Source organism: Monodon monoceros, unplaced genomic scaffold, assembly GCF_005190385.1.
Source record: "Monodon monoceros isolate NGI ecotype Baffin Bay Population unplaced genomic scaffold, NGI_Narwhal_1 Super_Scaffold_6, whole genome shotgun sequence".
Taxonomy (NCBI): Eukaryota; Metazoa; Chordata; class Mammalia; order Artiodactyla; family Monodontidae; genus Monodon; species Monodon monoceros.
In genome coordinates this window covers 75216082-75233753 of record NW_021703783.1, presented here as the reverse complement: position 1 = coordinate 75233753, position 17672 = coordinate 75216082, and the positions used below count along the sequence as shown (strand labels likewise).

General features: G+C 34.8%; 1 protein-coding gene across 5 annotated transcripts in view; it reads left to right on the top strand.

The window, feature by feature from the left end:
• Window positions 1-14499, top strand: part of NR2C1 (nuclear receptor subfamily 2 group C member 1) — a 41301-nt gene extending 26802 nt beyond the window's left edge. For 2 of the 5 annotated variants that reach the window (XM_029206291.1, XM_029206294.1), the window contains 4 exons: window positions 6083-6222; window positions 7811-7948; window positions 10388-10493; window positions 12645-14499. In XM_029206291.1, coding sequence (XP_029062124.1) covers window positions 6083-6222; window positions 7811-7948; window positions 10388-10493; window positions 12645-12819 — 559 coding nt within the window. In that variant the 3' untranslated portion in view covers window positions 12820-14499. The remainder of the gene's footprint in view (window positions 1-6082; window positions 6223-7810; window positions 7949-10387; window positions 10494-12644) is intronic. The other 3 variants (XM_029206292.1, XM_029206289.1, XM_029206290.1) reach the window with 3 other exon arrangements.
• The last annotated feature ends 3173 nt before the right edge of the window (window positions 14500-17672 follow it).

The window sequence follows — 17672 nt, the reverse complement described above, 5'->3', positions numbered from 1 at the left end:
TGAATATAACTAAAAAACATATCTGAATCATGACTGTAAAAGGCATATATAGAACCCCACTATAATTTGACTTATTAATCAGTGTTGGATGTACCATGCATTAAATCATGTACTTAAATAATATAGTTGCATAGACTAAAAGCCTGATTTAGAATGGTTAACCTTCAATTTAAAATGATTGATAGCCCTCTCTCTCAAAATAGCATTTAACTTTTAGGATTTCTCCAGTCTGCTTAAGAAAAAATTAAAATACAATGTAAATTTACATGTTAACAGTTTATTTATTTTAAAGCATTAAGTGTGATTCCTTAAGCTTGTAACTGGCATACATATGCCTTGAAAAGTAACCTGGTGATATTTTTCATAATAGACTATCAATTATTATAGTAAAAATCAAAAGGAAAGATGTAGCAGGGAGTGATTTGAATTCCTTGAGTTGGTTATAACACCATTGATCATAAGTATGTCTGTTAAATTGAGTGTGATTATCCTATAGAAATAGTCCGAATGTTGGAGAAACCAGAAATGAAGCCTGGAGTTTCCAGTTATAATATAACTTTATAGTGGCAGCCACAATTCCCTGTGATCTGTATTGAAAAATCAGTTTCAATATAACTGCCACGGAACTCTTTGCAATTAGAATTAACTATTGTGTAGCATTTGAAGTCATTAATTGCTACGTAAACTCTTATCATTAATTGCTACGTAAACTCTTATTTATTATCACTATCTAGATAATTTATAGTTTGAATTAATCAGATGGATGACAACTAAGTACTAATGATGGGAAATTCTTTTATGCTGTAATAAAAGCTATTCTGAGTCTCCTAGAAACTGGCATTGCTTGCATTTTTATCTCTAGATACAAAACTTGGAAACAAAGCCCTAATTTTACAGAGAGAAACAAAGCAACGTTACTCATTTTCTAAGAGTCAAGTTTGTTTTGGTCAACTTAATGGAAGGGAACAGTAGTTTAAAGACTCTTATACAGTGGGTAGTTAATACTATTTGTATTTTACAATCTTCCTCTGTTTTACAAGGATGTTACTTTTCTGTTTAAGATTTGTAGTTTCAATACTTACAGGAATTCAGTTGTTTTTCAGTTCTATCTGCATAATTTAGGTAAGTGACTACAGTAATAGATTCATTTGGCGGGAGGGGCACTGGACATGATTTGTCTGGAGTAAAGGCAGCAGTCCTCTTTAACTAGATTCTTATAACCGAAAGTTCCAAGCTATCACCATTTGCTACAGGAGACTTTACTGAATAATTTAAAAACCTTCCATTAAATGCTAACCCTGAAAGTTGACTCTTAAAATCCCACTGAAACAGAGTAATGTTTACTATAACTGTTTGAAACCAGTTCTCTTGCCATATCACTACTTTTCCCTAAGGAAAAAACAGATGCTACCAGGTAAAGTATAATGCCTTGCTTATATAAAGCCAAATGGTTAGGTTATCCCCAGGTATAGGTGAGTTCAAAAGTCATATTCTTTTATCAAAATAAATAGCATAAACTATGATCTGATCTCTGATTATGAGTACTACATACATATTTTAATGAACATTAACAATGTAGTACAATTGTTAGAGGAAAATACCTATATCTATTTGTGAACCTATATCTATTTGTGAAAGAAGTTATGTTTACTGTTATGCAACTTATTGTATTTATTAACACTTGCGTTGCACCTGACTGCCTCCTCTACCCAGCTCTTTTTGCTTCTCAAAGGAAAGATGTTTTGCAAATAGGTGGTATAATGTGACTACAATAGTCATTTGTTTGTTTTCCCTAACAAGAAAAAACTGGCAGCGCACATGCCCTTACACCACAGATATTAGCCTTGAATGGAGGAGGTCTCTGCTGAGAAATGTGACTTTAGCATTTTACTTCCTAAAATTTGTAATGATTTATTTTAAAAAAGCGTAGACTTTGACCACCTTGGTTCAAATTCTGGATTTATTCGTTTGCTAGCTCTGTTATTTAACTGAGGCTCCACTTCTACATCTGTAAATTAGCAGAAATGCTTCCTTGCAGGTCATGCTACTTAAGGGAGCTGATCGGTGTAAACTTCTTCAACGCAGTGCTGCTGACAAAGTAGATAGTAAATGCTCACTTTCCTTCATACTCTTAGGAACCTTCTTTCTAAAGGAGACTTGCTGTTTTTCTTTCTGAATGAACTTTGAAGAAACATACTTGAACAATATAGCTAACTGTACTACAAGGATTTTATGTTTTGGATAAAAAGTGTAAATAGAGGGACTTTACTGGAGGTCCAGTGGTTAAGACTTTGTCTTCCAATGCAGGGGGTGCGGGTTTGATCCCTGGGCTGGGAGCTAAGATCGCACATGCCTCGTGGCCAAAAAATTACAACATAAAACAGAAGCAATACTGTAACAAATTCAATAAAGACTTTAAAAATGGTCCACATCAAAAAAAAATCTTAAAAAAATGTAAATAGATATCTTTCTATAATTGATCTCTGCATTTAGCTCTTTCACTTTTCCTTTGGAAACAAAATAATCTGGTGGTTAATTCCTCAATTGCCACTTTTCATCTTTTTTCCTTAGGGGTACTCATCCTTTGCACTGATACTCCTTAACGTTTTCTCTGAGTCTTCCTCAACAATGCCAACATATTTTCTTACTAAGAGCTGTAGCACAGGCCATTAAAAACTTTGACTTTTTTAATCAGTTGGCTCTGTTCTTTTCCCTGCTCTTTGTTCACTGGTTGATTACCTTGGTTAGCTGTTTCCTCTTTTAAACTTCAGAATCAGCGGTTAAGGTGAAAACCGAATTACTTCAGACTTTTCCATCATGTTTGCTTTTAACCTTTTCCTCATGTTTGTAAAATGTTAAAGTAATACTTACATATAGCAATATAAAGTAAACCTTTACTCTCCAGAGGTAACTAACCCCACTGTTAAAGTTTGGTTTCCTACCAGATCTTTTCCATGCCACATTCAATCAAATACACAAACACTTACACATTCTATTCTTTGCCTTTCTTTTTACACTTATATAATGGACGTCTTATATCAGCATGTGTATTCTCCTATTCTTCTTAATGGCTACCTAAGTATTCCATTTTATGGATTTATTATAGTTTACTTATCCCTTATTAGTAAACATTTGGGTTGTTGGCTAGTGTTTTCTGGTGGTCATGTTATATCCAAAGCTACAGTAAGCGTTGTAGCATTGTATATATATATCTTCCTACTTGTGTTAGTATTTCTACAAAATAGCTTCTTACAAGTGGAATTGTTGAGTCTAAGAGGGTATATACATTATAGTTTTTTGGCAGGTACTACCAAATTGTCCTCCAGAAAACTATTCAGTCAGTTTATGCTCATACAAGCAATGAATGAGAATGAATGCTTATTTCCTCACACCCTCCTCAATACTGGATTTTATCCATCTTTTCTGATAAATGAAAGTAGTATCTTGTTATCTTTTATTTCATTTGATTTAGTTTGAAATTGAATCTTTTTCTTTTTTTCTTTTTTTTTTTGGTCATGCAGCTTGCAGGATCTTAGTTCCCCGACCAGGGATTGAACCCGGGTCCTTGGCAGTGAGAGCACGGAGTCCTAACCACTGGACCACCAGGGAATTTCCAAGATTGAAATTTTAATCATTTTTATATGGAGATTTTTTTAAAATTTATTTTTGGCTGTGTTGGATCTTTATTGCTGCACACAGGCTTTCTCTAGTTGTGGGGGGCAGGGGCTACTCTTTGTTGCAGAGTGTGGGCTTCAGTAGTTGTGACATGCAGGCTTCAGTAGTTGTGGCTTGCGGGCTCTAGAGCACAGGCTCAGTAGTTGTGGCACACGGGCTTAGTTGCTCCGTGGCATATGGGATCTTCCCTGACCAGGGCTCGAACCCATGTCCCCTGCATTGGCAGGTGGATTCTTAACCACTGTGCCACCAGGGAAGCCCTATATGGAGATTTAAAAATACTGATTTTCTCTTCATTTAAACTTTACTTTCAAATAGATTTTGATAGCCAATTTCTTATGGCAAGTAATTCTTCTCAGATACTGAATGGAAATGAGAGATCAGCTTGGAGATAAAATTTCATCTGAATAATTCCCAGTCAAAAAAATTACTTTCTGTACTCTGAAGTTGACAATATTAGCATTTGTTTGAATATATTCAATTCTTAAATAAAATGTAATGTTGTAAAGGTGGCTATGGTTCTTAACTTGATGAATGATTTATGTTAAACATGCTGATTATCCTATCGATTATCCTAATTTTAAAGATTTATTAAGAAAAAAGTTTAAGTGCCTTTTATCAGGATGTACATATTTCCTATAGGATGTTCTTAGCACCTTAAATCTCTTTAGAGAAAGGGAAAAGAAATCTCATTCTTCTGTTACCTTGTTTATAATAAAGTATATAGTTCTTGGTTTAAAGCTTACTTAAATGGAAAATGGTTGTGAGTTCTCACTTCTGCCTATTCTGTATCCCCCACAATCAGAAATCATTTGCAGATTCATTTTATATGCTGTCTTCTGTGCTGTTCACTGAGATACAGAAATGAATAAAGGAGTCTGCATTCAATGAGGTTTTAATCTAGTATAGGAGACAGATTCCTAAACCAATAAATTAGAATACCATGAAATAAGTATAAAATACAAGTATATTTATGGCACTGAAGGGGTGTAATTAACTATCTTGGGGAGAAGAATGTGGTAAGAGAATGTTTCAGTTAAAAAGTGAGCTCTGGGACTTCCCTGGCGGACCAGTGGTTAAGGCTCTGCGCTTCCATTGCAGGGGGCACAGTTTCGATCCCTGATCGGAGAATTCACATCCCACATGCTGTGCAGCACAGCAAAATAAAAGTGAGCTCTGAGTTATATTTTGAGGAATAAATAGGAATTAGCCAGTAAAACAAATTGGGGAAAGCACATTCCAAGAAGGGAGGGCAGCATTTAGTAATTCAGTCATCAGTTTTTATTGAACACCTACTACATGCTGGTTATCACCTCAACAAGTTTACTATTGTTCTTCCCTCTTCCTGGAATACTAGTTCTCTAGGGTTTTTTTGTTTGTGTTTAAGTTCTTTCCCATCTTTCTCTACTTAGATATTAGCCCCTCAGAAAGGCCTTCTCTCTACTCCCACCCCATTTTCCAATGCATCATCCTACTTTATAGTAATGTAGAATTTTCATTACCAGAAACTAATGTTTGTATAACCGTATATATATGTGTGTGTATAATATTTATATAAAATATTTGAAGTGATTTTTTTAATTATGTTTCCTTTCTGTTTCATGAAGGCAGACTTTATTCATCTTGTTTATTGCTTTTTCTCCAATGCCTAGAACAGTACCTGGCATATACTTTATTGTTATGGCCTATTCACATAATTCTTATATTTGTGTCTCATAACAACTCTTTGAGCAAGATATAGGGCATATAGTGTCTCTGTATTTTATATAGTTAAGCAGCTGAGACCCAGGACTCTTATTTGCCTAATTTCAGTCAGTGGATCTAGGCTTTATAACCCTGGTGGCTTGACTCCTATTCCAGTACTTGTTTTACTTTCTCAAGCTGCTGAGATTTTTTTATTCAGAAGCTCAGGAAAAGCCTTCTGACCTTTCTTATCTTTGCTACTCCTAGCAAAATCTTTGGTGTCTCATTTATGGGATACTTATATCTCATCTGAAACATAGAATAAACCAATTCTCCCAGGAAATTGGTTGGTTATCTGTCATCAGATAATTCTAACTGCCCTTTTTAAGAAGGTTTTTAAATGTATGCTTTTGCTTTTAATTTTTTTTTAAACACCTTTACTCCATCTGTTTCCATGAAATGTGGGCTTAAAGCCCCAACACTTAGTTTGAAATACTACTTGCAACTGTTCTTATAAACTGGCTGATTAATGAACTAGCAAATTAAATTTCTAAACCTTATCAACTAAAGTCAGGTACACAAAATAATTGATCAAGTCCATTCCCGGTTGGCCATTTAGAATAATTTTAGTTCAGTAACATTGTATTTTTAAATATATGAGTCAGTTGTAAAGTTTTATAAAATGTATTTTAATATTTGATATTTGTTTATTTTGTTTTTATAGGCAAGAAAACAGTATATTATTGGTGAAAGCCTACTGGAATGAACTTTTTACTCTTGGTCTTGCCCAGTGCTGGCAAGTGATGAATGTAGCAACTATATTAGCGACATTTGTCAATTGTCTTCACAGTAGCCTTCAACAAGGTAAAAAGCACCTTACTTATTTCCTTTGCTAGGATATAAGGGGGGGCATCAGTTTTATAGTATTATGTTTAAAGTTAGGTATTAAAAGATACCAACATCCTTTTTACTTTAGATAATTTTTACATTTTGATAAATTCATTCGTTAATCACCCCAAAATAGTCTTAAATGAGAGCACAACAAAACTGAAACAAGCGTATTTAAGTGCTATTTCTGATCAGGCCTTGTGAATTTTTTGTACTTGGATATACATTCCAAAGAATCCAGGGTAAGTTATATAGAGATGATCAAATATTTATAAATGTATACTTCCCACCAGTTTTTTTTTTTTTTTGGTGGGGGTGCTGTGTTGGGTCTTCGTTGCTGTGCATGGGCTTTCTCTAGTTGCGGCGAGCAGGGGCTACTCTTTGTTGCGGTGCACACTCTTCTCATTGCGGTGGCTTCTCTTGTTGCGGAGCACGGGCTCTAGGCAGGCAGGCTCAGTAGTTGTGGCTTGTGGGCTCTAGAGCACAGGCTCAGTAGTTGTGGTGCACGGGCTTAGTTGCTCCGCGGCATGTGGGATCTTCGCGGACCAGGGATCAAACCGGTGTCCCCTGCATTGGCTGGCAGATTCTTAACCACTGCACCACCAGGGAAGTCCCCCCACCAGTTTTTAAACTGCCTTTCTTCATTGTAGCCCTTTGAATCCCAAGATAGGCTAAACTTTTTTTTTTAGTCAATTCATCAGGATGTATTCTCTCACTTAAACGGTACTAAAGAGTCACAGAATAATCCTAAGTCTTTTTCCTTTTCTTGATGCCAAGGTGATTACAACTCCCATTCATTTGAGGAGACAGGCAGGCAGGCACTGATTTATAAATGTTTAGCTTCAGAATGGCTTGTGACTAACCAAGAAGGTGCCCCAACCTCAAGTGGGAAGAACTACTTTTTTGAGTTCAGGAATAAATTATAAGTTGAGAATTACATTTACTTCCTTTGCATATTCCATTTCCCATTGTTTTACATTATTTTTAAAATATCTGCTTCCTCCTCTTATTTAAGGGCAGAGAAATAACCTTAAAATCTCATCAACAGTAGATCTACCAGAAGGCAGTACTATATAAACACAATAAATTTTAAAAGTTATAAAATTTTATTTTACTCAGATTTTCTTTGATCTTGGCAGTATTTTTTGCTATTTGTTTTTGTTGTAGTAGTATGGGTAACTTAAAAATCTAGATGGTTTTGCTTATTTTTTTCAACCAATATAAGCTTAGATAAAATCCTGTTACCAAAATTTGAGTCTTTTGTACTTTGGTTGGTTGGCCAGTTTTTTAGTCTTTATAGCTTATCTTTTCAAAGGTATGTCTTGAAAGGAAACATTACATTTAGGGTATTTTATATTAACAGCCTGTTTTGTTTTTTCTTGAACAACGTCTGAAGATCATTAATTAGTTTCATTTAAACTTGCAGAGATACTGAACTTTAAACATTTTAAAAATTGGTTATGTACAGAGCTGGAAATTAGAAAGAAATATATTGGATAAAAATAGTCATGCATTTTTGCTGAAAATTAGAAGCTTTTGTTTGTTTCTTTGTTTTTAATTAAAGATAAAATGTCAACAGAAAGAAGAAAATTATTGATGGAACACATCTTCAAACTACAGGAGTTTTGTAACAGCATGGTAAAACTCTGCATTGATGGATATGAATATGCCTACCTGAAGGCAATAGTACTCTTCAGTCCAGGTATATAAACATTTACTTTTTCTTTAAAATACAGTGTTTGAGGATGTGGAGAAATTAGAACCCTCATGCATTGCTTGGGACTGTACATTGATGCAAAGTGGAAACAACCCAAGTGTCCATCAAACGAATGAATAAACAAAATATAATATATAGATACAATGGAATATCATTCAGCCATAAAAAGTAATGAAATTCTGATACATGCCACCATGGATGAACCTTGAAAACAGTATGCAAGTGAAAGAAACCAGGCACAAAAGACCACATATTATATGATTCCGTTTATCTGAAGTGTCTAGAATAGGCAAATCTGTAGAGAGATTAGTGGCTACCAGGGACTAAGGAGAGGGGAGAGTGGAGAGTGACTGCTAATGGGTACAGTTTCTTCTGGGGTGAACAAAAATGTTCTAAAATTAGATTGTGGTGATGGTTGCACAGCTCTGAATATACTAAAAGAACTATTGAATTGTGTACTTTAAATTGGTGAAATTTATGGATGCTAGACATCTGGGTATGAAAAGGAAAATTGAAGAAATCAGTGAAATGACATCATAGACTTTCAGTCCTGTTCAACACTTGAATGTTTAGATATATTTTGCTAGGCATCATTAAAAGGCAAAAAGAGAGGTGAGGATTGCTTTGTTAATGGGTTAAATTTCCAAACATCTTATTAGAGTTTCCAGCAAATAGAAAAATGGATCTCTTATCTTTCTGCCAGTTTCTAGTTTTCATGTATAGTAAAATGACAGTAAAGCTAACAATCAATTTTGGAATACGAAAAATTGACTGTTCTCTTAGGCTCTGTATTTTTTCATTTTGGTGTGTATTTCTGTTACTGTGTATGATAAAATTATCTGAGGAAACCTGCTTCTTACCTTCAATGATATCAGTAAGATAATTAAAGCTTTTTTGTACTATTTCTCCTAATGTTCAGATAAGTTAATAACATGTATCACCATTTTTGTCACAACCAATTTGCCACCTTCATTTTCCTTAAAATTGAAAGAACAGATTCAACAATAGAATTATAATGTAATTTTGTTTTACTAAGTATTCTATTTCTATTTGCTACTTTTTTTATTCTCTTCAGTCAGGGCAGCACTTTCCATATTTTAGGCATAAGTTTCATGAAATTCTTTTAACATTTACATTTTAGTAAAATATTTATATAGGTCATTTCATGTTGGTATATTCTTTTGACAGAGATGATGTTCAGAGTTTCATAATTTTATAAGTATTTTTTTAACCTAACCATGGTGAAAAGAAGGTTTTCTTACTAAAAAAAATATAGAATATAATCTTTGAGGGGTGGGTGAAATGGGTGAAGGAGGATCAGGAGGTACAAACTTCAGTTTATAAAATAAATAAGTCACAGTGATGTAATTTACAGCTTGGTGACAATAGTCACTATATTATAAACTTGAAAGTTGCTAGAAAGTAAATCTTAAAAGTTCTCATCATAAGAAAAAAATGTTTTGCAACTTTGAATGTAACAGATGGTAACTAGACTTATTGTGGTGATCATTTTGCAGTGTATACAAATGTCAAATCATTATCTTGTATACCTTCAACAGATATAATGTATGTCAATTATACTTCAGTTAAAATATATATTATTTTAATTTAAAAAAATTTAAAGAATATAATCTGCAGATATTTCATTGGTTAAAAATACTTTCAATACTGTATGCTAACACATATATATGGAATCTAAAAAAAAAAATGGTTCTGAAGAACCTACGGGCAGGACAGGAATAAAGACGCTGACATAGAGAATGGTCTTGAGGACATGGGGAGGGCAAAGGGTAAGCTGGGACGAAGTGAGAGAGTGGCATGGACTTATATACACTACCAAATGTAAAACAGATGGCTAGTGGGAAGCAGCCGCGTAGCACAGGGAGATCAGCTCGGTGCTTTGTGACCACCTAGAGGGGTGGGATAGGGAGGGTGAGAGGGAGACGCAGGAGGGAGGGGATATGGGGATATATGTATATGTATAGCTGATTTACTTTGTTATATAAAGCAGAAACTGACACACCATTGTAAAGCAATTATACTCCAGTAAAGATGTTTAAAAAAAATACTTTTAACTAAGCTAAGTCATTTTTTTGTTTCTGTTGAAAGCAAACTGATCAAAATCCCTTCCACCACTTTTGGAATAGAAAAAGCTATTTATTTTATTTGAACCCAGTGGTTTCAGTTTTTATTAGATGTTAGAATACATGTATGAGATAAAATAGTTTTAAGGGTTTAAAGTACAATGCCTGGTGTTTAGTGGTTGGGTTATTAAATATATTATTTGTGGAATGAAAGAGCCACACATATGATGGGGCTTTTTTTTTGACTGAATTATTTTTCCCACCCCCTTCCATCTCCACTTGGTGCCTTATTAAATGAGTATTCAGAACTAAAGTAACAATATATTCCTTAATGTTTCAGATCATCCAGGCCTAGAAAACATGCAACAGATTGAGAAATTTCAGGAAAAGGCTTATGTGGAATTCCAAGATTATATAACCAAAACATATCCAGATGACACCTACAGGTATCTAGAAGTTAAATACTGTTTAATTAAATTCGTCTTAAATTTTTTTGTGAATCTTATTTCATTATTTTCCATTCCAAGTGTAATTAAATTTAGTCAACTTTGACCTTTGAAATAGTTAATGCTATTAAAAGTGGTAGTGTATTGTTGCAAGTACTTTACATGTAATATTTTATGTAAGGAGACTTTAGCACAGAGAGGTTAAGTAACTTGCTTAAAGTCACACAATAAATAGCAGAGCCAGGTAGTCTGACTCTCACACCCAAACTCTTTCTTCAGTTGAAATAATGGATTTTATTAGTAAAAGGGATGAAAAATGGATGAATAATAAAACACCATTAGACTATTAGATAATTAATTTTGAAATTTGGCTTATGATATTTCTAACAAGGTATTTACCATTGTCCTTTCAGAAAAAAATCACTTTTTAAATAAACTCAATTTTTGAGTAACTAAGCATTTGGCATCAGAGCCAGAGTACGTGGGTTTGACGCCCGACCCTGTCACTTACTAGCAGTATGGCTTTGGGCAAGTTATTTAACTTCTGTTTCAGTTTCTTTACCTGTAAAATGCAGATAATGGTACCCACCTTTTAAAATCAGTATAAGGATTAAATCAGTTAATATATAGTCAAAGAACTTAGAGTAGTGCCTTTTACAAAGAGGGCTATATAAATGTGTTAATAGTATTATTAATTTAACATACTTCAAACTTCATAACGTATTATATTTTACATATAATAATTTTTTACATATGTTAAATAACATGTTTATAAGTCAGGTCCATCATGAAAATCAGCTGTAGTTTATCTAACCAGTTTTCCTATGCCGCCTCCTACCAATTCTGTGTATATAGCTCAGCTGGTGGGAACAGACAGGAAATGAGTAGTTTGAGCAGTGGAGTGCATGGCTACAGAAAGGTTACTTAATTCTGGGGCTGCTGGTTTCACTTGTTCTCAAGTGTTAGAGTCGAAGGCCTTAGAAAAGAGGAAGGATAAATGTGCCACCAACTTTTCAGAAAGGTGGTTCTTTTGGTGTTGGTTTTGTTATGATTTTTTTTTTCAATTTTTTAAAGTTTCAAAAGTTGTCTTATACCTCGTTATACAAATAAATACAGTATTTAAAATGTTCCTCCTTTTTGACATAACAGCTGCTTGCTGATCTCTGTTTGATTAGGTTCCAGGTTCTTGGACCTCTGGAACTCTTTCTTAGTTCTTACATTCCTAGTTATTTTAAAATAATACATTACCTTTAGATAGCAGTTTTCAGCTTATAATGTACTTTCACACAAGACATTGTCCTGCCTTTAAGAACCTCACTAGCACAGAAACTGGCAAGGATCATTTTGTTGATTGTCACAACACTGTGAAAGAGACAGGGAGTGATGGCTTACATGCATTCACATAGCTAAGGGGTAATTGAATCAGGATTTGGATCTAATGGTTTTGATTCCATAATTTATGCTCTTCCCAGTAATAACAACTATTGCCTATTTTACTATTCCCAGTACTTTTTTGAAAAGCAAAACCAAGAAAACTGTAATCATTGAGCCTCATGTATCCTGATAACATAAAACATTGCTGTTCTTATAACCTCGAATGAGCTCCTAAGTTGTTAAATTTATAACTTAATCCACAGTTTAATAACTTAGTTCCATGGTCCGTAAAACCAACTGGAGGTAGCACAGCATAGCAGTTAAGAGCAAGGCTTTCCAATGAAGTCTGACAGACTGAATATATATCCAGGTGATTGTCATACACTCTAAGGCTTGAGAATACTAAAGGTTTTATTTTATTTTTTTATTTTTTTAATTTTTTTGCGGTACGCGGGCCTCTCACTGTTGTGGCCTCTCCCGCTGCGGAGCACAGGCTCCAGACGCACAGGCTCAGCGGCCATGGCTCATGTGCCTAGCCGCTCCACGACATGTGGAATCTTCCCGGACCGGGGCACGAACCCGTGTCCCCTGCATCGGCAGGCGGACTCTCAACCACTGTGCCACCAGGGAAGCCCTAAAGGTTTTATTTTAAGTTCTGAAAACTAGATCTTTATTAAATTAGGCCACAGACAGTATTCATGCAGAAATTACTTATATCTTTCTACTAAATCAGTCTTTGATTTACAGCCTTGTTCCCCCTTCCTTTTGTCTTTTGAGGTTGTCCAGACTACTACTCAGATTGCCAGCTTTGAGGTTGATGAACGCTACTATCACCGAAGAATTGTTTTTCAAAGGTCTCATTGGCAATGTACGAATTGACAGTGTCATCCCACATATTTTAAAAATGGAACCTGCAGATTATAACTCACAAATAATTGGTCACAGCATTTGAAAGCTGAGATCTCAGTTTAAACTGATTGTTCTTTCTTACTGGAACACAAGAAGACACCAAATTGAACTCATTGCTTCCAGGGCATCTGGAAGTTTTTACTTTAAAGAGTAACCAAAAACCAAGATATTTTTATCTTCCTTAAGAAGAATTTTTGAAGTGACTAGGCAGGTAGCAGGAATTAGAATTTCCCTTCCTGTCTTATTTGAGTGAGTAAAAAATACTATGAATTTATTCTTGGCTGAGATGACACCTAGAGCCATCACCTCTTGACTAATATCTCCTTTTATTTTATAAAACAAATAAATAAGTCTCTCTTTTTTTCCCAGAATTGTGTTCTATTCATGTTTAACTTCATTATGAACTACTACAAACACTTAATGGTCAGAAACCCCTAAAGAGGATTTTCTTGCATTTTACTCTTCTATATTATAATCTGTTTGTTTTAATTACCTGTCAAAAGAAGATTATTTTATGCTCAGTGGTATAATGATAACATTAGAACTATAGGAAATAATAAGTGAATATAGGTATTTTTTTGTCTTTTGTAAATATCATGGCACCATTAGCATATATCATTCTCATTGCTGGCAATGAGACATAGGCCATTTGTGATCCTTTTAGTGTTGTATATTATTAGTTATAAGCACTTTTTATTTATGTATGTAGCAGAAAATTGTTTTTGAGAATAAGAGGGTTCATGTTTTAATATTTTTGGTTTACTGTGTTATAAAAGTAGCAGAGACTGATTGAGCCCCAAATGTTTCAATATTTCAAAATAGATATTAAAATTGTTGCTCTTCCATTCCACAGAAAGCATCTATCATCTCTCCCTCTTTTCTGACCTGCATTTGTAGTTTCCTGACCCTTCTATGGGTTTTAAACAATTTCTTTTAGGTCATTAGAAATACCTACTTTGTGAAATAATGGATTTATTGCAGCCAATCTGTGTTTTCAAGATGAGTTAGACAATTATTTTAAAGCAATTGATAATTTTTTAAGACTTCAGGTTTTTAGCATATAAAGGAATATGCACTGATTTTTCACTGTAAAGTGGGGAAGGGCTGTTTTAACAATAGTATGAGCATCAGCCTGAAGCGCTGCCTTGTTACTACCACAGCAGAAGCATTTTAGGCTCCTTGGATGTCTTCCACAGTAATGTTTTACTTAGCAAAACCTAATACTGTTAAATATTTCTTTGCTATAATTTCATGATGAATTATTTTGGTATGTCTATTTGTTGGCTTTTTTTTAAATATGGAGATTTTATTGCACTCGGAGTACATTTTTTATAAAGATTTTTGCAATAGAAGAGAAGCAGAATTTGGGGGAAGGGTATGGATTTTACTAATAGTTACTTTATAGTAAATAAGAAGTTTTAAAGTATCAATTTACAGTCTTTATCAACTTATTAAGGGAAACATTTTTCCCTATTTAAAACATGAATTTTGTCAACAGGTTTATTTATAATTATCAGCTGGGAAAACTACATTTAGTACAAAATACTTAGATGGAAAAATCAGTAGGTTTATATCTTTATAAACCCAGTGAAGTAAGCCAGGGATTCAAGAAAAAATTCTTTTAAATAATGTACTAATGGTTAATTAAGATACATGTTTCAGGTATTTTTCCTGATTATAGTTATATTTGGAAGTGTTTTTAAAAACTATATTAAAATGTGATCTGCATTACAAATTTCTGTTTTCTGCCAATATATTTGATTTCAGAGTCCTGTTTCTTCAGTGTTTGGTCATCCTTTTGTTTGTTCCATTGTTAAGAAATCTCTGGTAAGATTTATTACAGTACTTTCAGGAAGGGAGGAGTATGGAAAACATTTTTCATATCCCAGTATTTTAGGATGATTTACAATTCAGTTTGAAGACTTGCAAATATTGCAGTTTGACTATTCCTTAAAAATCTTTCTCTCCTGAAATCTCAGTAAAGTGTAACCACACAATGACAAATGAAACAGGAGAGAAGAAATCAAAGGATAAGAGAGTTGAATAAATTTTTGGAAAACAAAATGCAGGTAAAGAAAGACTGACTTAACAGAGCCAGAACCAAGGAAACTGAATGCCTGCAAAAGGTGGTACATTGAGAAGAAGCCAGTATACCAATGTCCAGAAACGTTCAGTACCCGGAGGATCCAAGTGCTCATTTTCAGAGATGGTACTTGGGGCATAGAAAAAGGATTGGTTGCAAATCTGTTGACAGAATCATTGAACTATCTTTCTCTATGCTTACTTAAGTCAGGTGACCAGTTTCTTTCTTTCTTTCTTTTTTTTTCTTCTTTTTTTGGCCACGGCATGTGGGGTCTTAGTTCTCCCTACCAGGGATCACATCCATGTCCCCTACAGTGGAAATGCGGAATCCTAACCACTGGACCGCCAGAGAAGTCCCCAGGTGACCACTTTTAATCCTTCAACCTTTTCAAGCAGGAGGCCAGAGGTTAATAACCTTGAGTAACTAAACCAGAAGATCATAGGATTTATAGGATACCAGGGATAACAGAAGGCTTGGATTAGATAGTGTTGAAAATACGGATTAAGTGAAAGTCTGCATTGAATATGGGTGCCCTAAGCATGTTCCCAGAATGCTGCCTACTGGGTATAGGCTTCTCTGCCAGGATTCTTCTCTTTGGAGAAACTAATCGACCCCAGAGAAAAGATCTCCAGACACTCGCTTTTGGTTGTGCCTTGATAAGAAGACTACTTGCCATTTTATCACTCTTCAGTGAATCCCAGTATTTCCAAGTCATATATGTCATGAGGTTTCCATTCAGCTTTCTAGTGCCTACTATTAAATATGAACATAGAACCAGGATCATCAGATATTTGAGGAAAATTTCTAATACATAAGAGATCAGATATAATCTGATGGGTGGGGGCAGATACAATGCAGTGATCAGTAAAGTACCCCCAAATATAATTAATATTTTGAAAGAAAGTAGATGTATTCATTAAATGAAAACAGTATGCTTTGAAAAGGAAAAGGAAAATGTGGAGCAAATTTTCTGGAAATTTAAAATGATAGCCAAAGCAGTTCATTAGAAGGGTTGGAAGATAAAATTGTTGAGGAACGCACCCTGGAAGTACAGTTGACCTTTGAACAACACAGGTGTTAGGCATACAACCAACTGCAAATCCTGTAGTACTATAGTATGTATTTATTGAAAAAAATCTGCGTGTAAGTGGACCCACACAGTTGAAACCCGTGTTGTTCAAGTGTCGACTGTATAACCAAAAGACAAAGAAATAGAAAATGAGAAAAGACAAAATTAGAGAATCAGAGCAGGATGGCTAACATTTTAATAATAAGAATCTAAGAGAAAAGACTTGAAGTAAGGAAATTACTAAATAACACAAGAAAAGTTCCACAGGACTTGTGCCTCTTAGGTTGAAAGATTGACCCGTTAAATGAAAGAAGATCCATACCATTCTTGAAATCAGAACAGTATAATCAAAGAAGATAATGTATTGCTGCTTCTAGCAGTATTGTGGAATAGATACCCTGAAGGCCTCTGATCTATTGCTGGGCTCACAAGAAGTGGCATGAGTTCTCAAAGAAGCTAAGGTTGTTGCAGGTCACGAACCCTCCCTGGTCCTGGCAGAAGCAAATAAAAATCTCAGGAGAAAACATTCATAATTTAGATCAGAGTTTTGCACACTTTTCTGTAAAGGGCCAGAATGTCATTATTTTGACTTTGAGGACCTTACCATGTCTGAAGCAACTACCCTGCTGTTGTGCAAAAGCAGCTATATAGACTATACATAAATGAGTGAGCATGGCAGTGGTCCAATAAAACATTTACAAAATCAGGTAGTGAACTGGACCTAGCCCTTGGGGTGTAGTTTGCTGAACTCTAATTTAGAACCCCAACTGTCACAGATTAAGCTCAACCAAATATGAGCTCACAAAATTATCAAAATCACAAGGAAACAAGCCACTTGAGTGAGCCAGCAATAAGCAATATATATGGACCCTGAATGATAATGTTATATATTGAAATTGTACATGATTATAACTGCACATGATATGTCTTAAGAAGAAAAAAATGGAATCAAAATATAAGCAAGAAACAGGAACAACAAAGATGACCAAACAGACGTTAAAGCAAGCAGAAGCAACATTTAGAAATTTTAAAAAACTTGGTGAAATCTTAAAAATCAATCCATGGTGAGAGACTATGCCTTCAACACATACATGATTCAAACCCCTTCCTAAAACTACATTGAAGCACAGCCAAGGATTTTTTTAAGGCATTATCTCATATACACAAAAATACTGTGAGAGAAATGAGAGCCACAATATTTTGAAAGCTGGAAAAAATATTAGCTGTGATCAACTCAGCAGACTTAGCTTCAGTGGGTAAATCTGAGAAGCAACCTGATTTGCACCCAGTTTGGCAATACCAAGTGTAGAGTGTATGGAGCAACCCTTGTACATTGATGGTGGCAGTGTCGGTTGATAACAATCATCTCCAGTCATTTTACATTATATAGTAAAGTTTAACATGCATGTATCTGTTATTTGCCCTAGAGAAACTCTTATGTGTGTATCATGAGGCATACAAAAATGTTCATGTTCGCATTGTAAGAGCAAGAAAACAGTCTGTACTACTTCTGGAGGAGTAGGAGCAGGATGCAAACAGGGTAGGACATACAAGGGGCTACCAGAGTGTACGTGGTGCTCCAGTTCTCTATTGCTTTGTAACAAACCACCCCAAAAAGTGGTGGTTTAAAACAACAAAATGTATTGTGCTCTAATCTGCGAGGTCAGAGCTTGGCAGGGACAGCTTATCTGATCCATGCAGCCACAGCTGCGTCAGCTCAGTGGGCAGGGGTTGGAATCTTTGG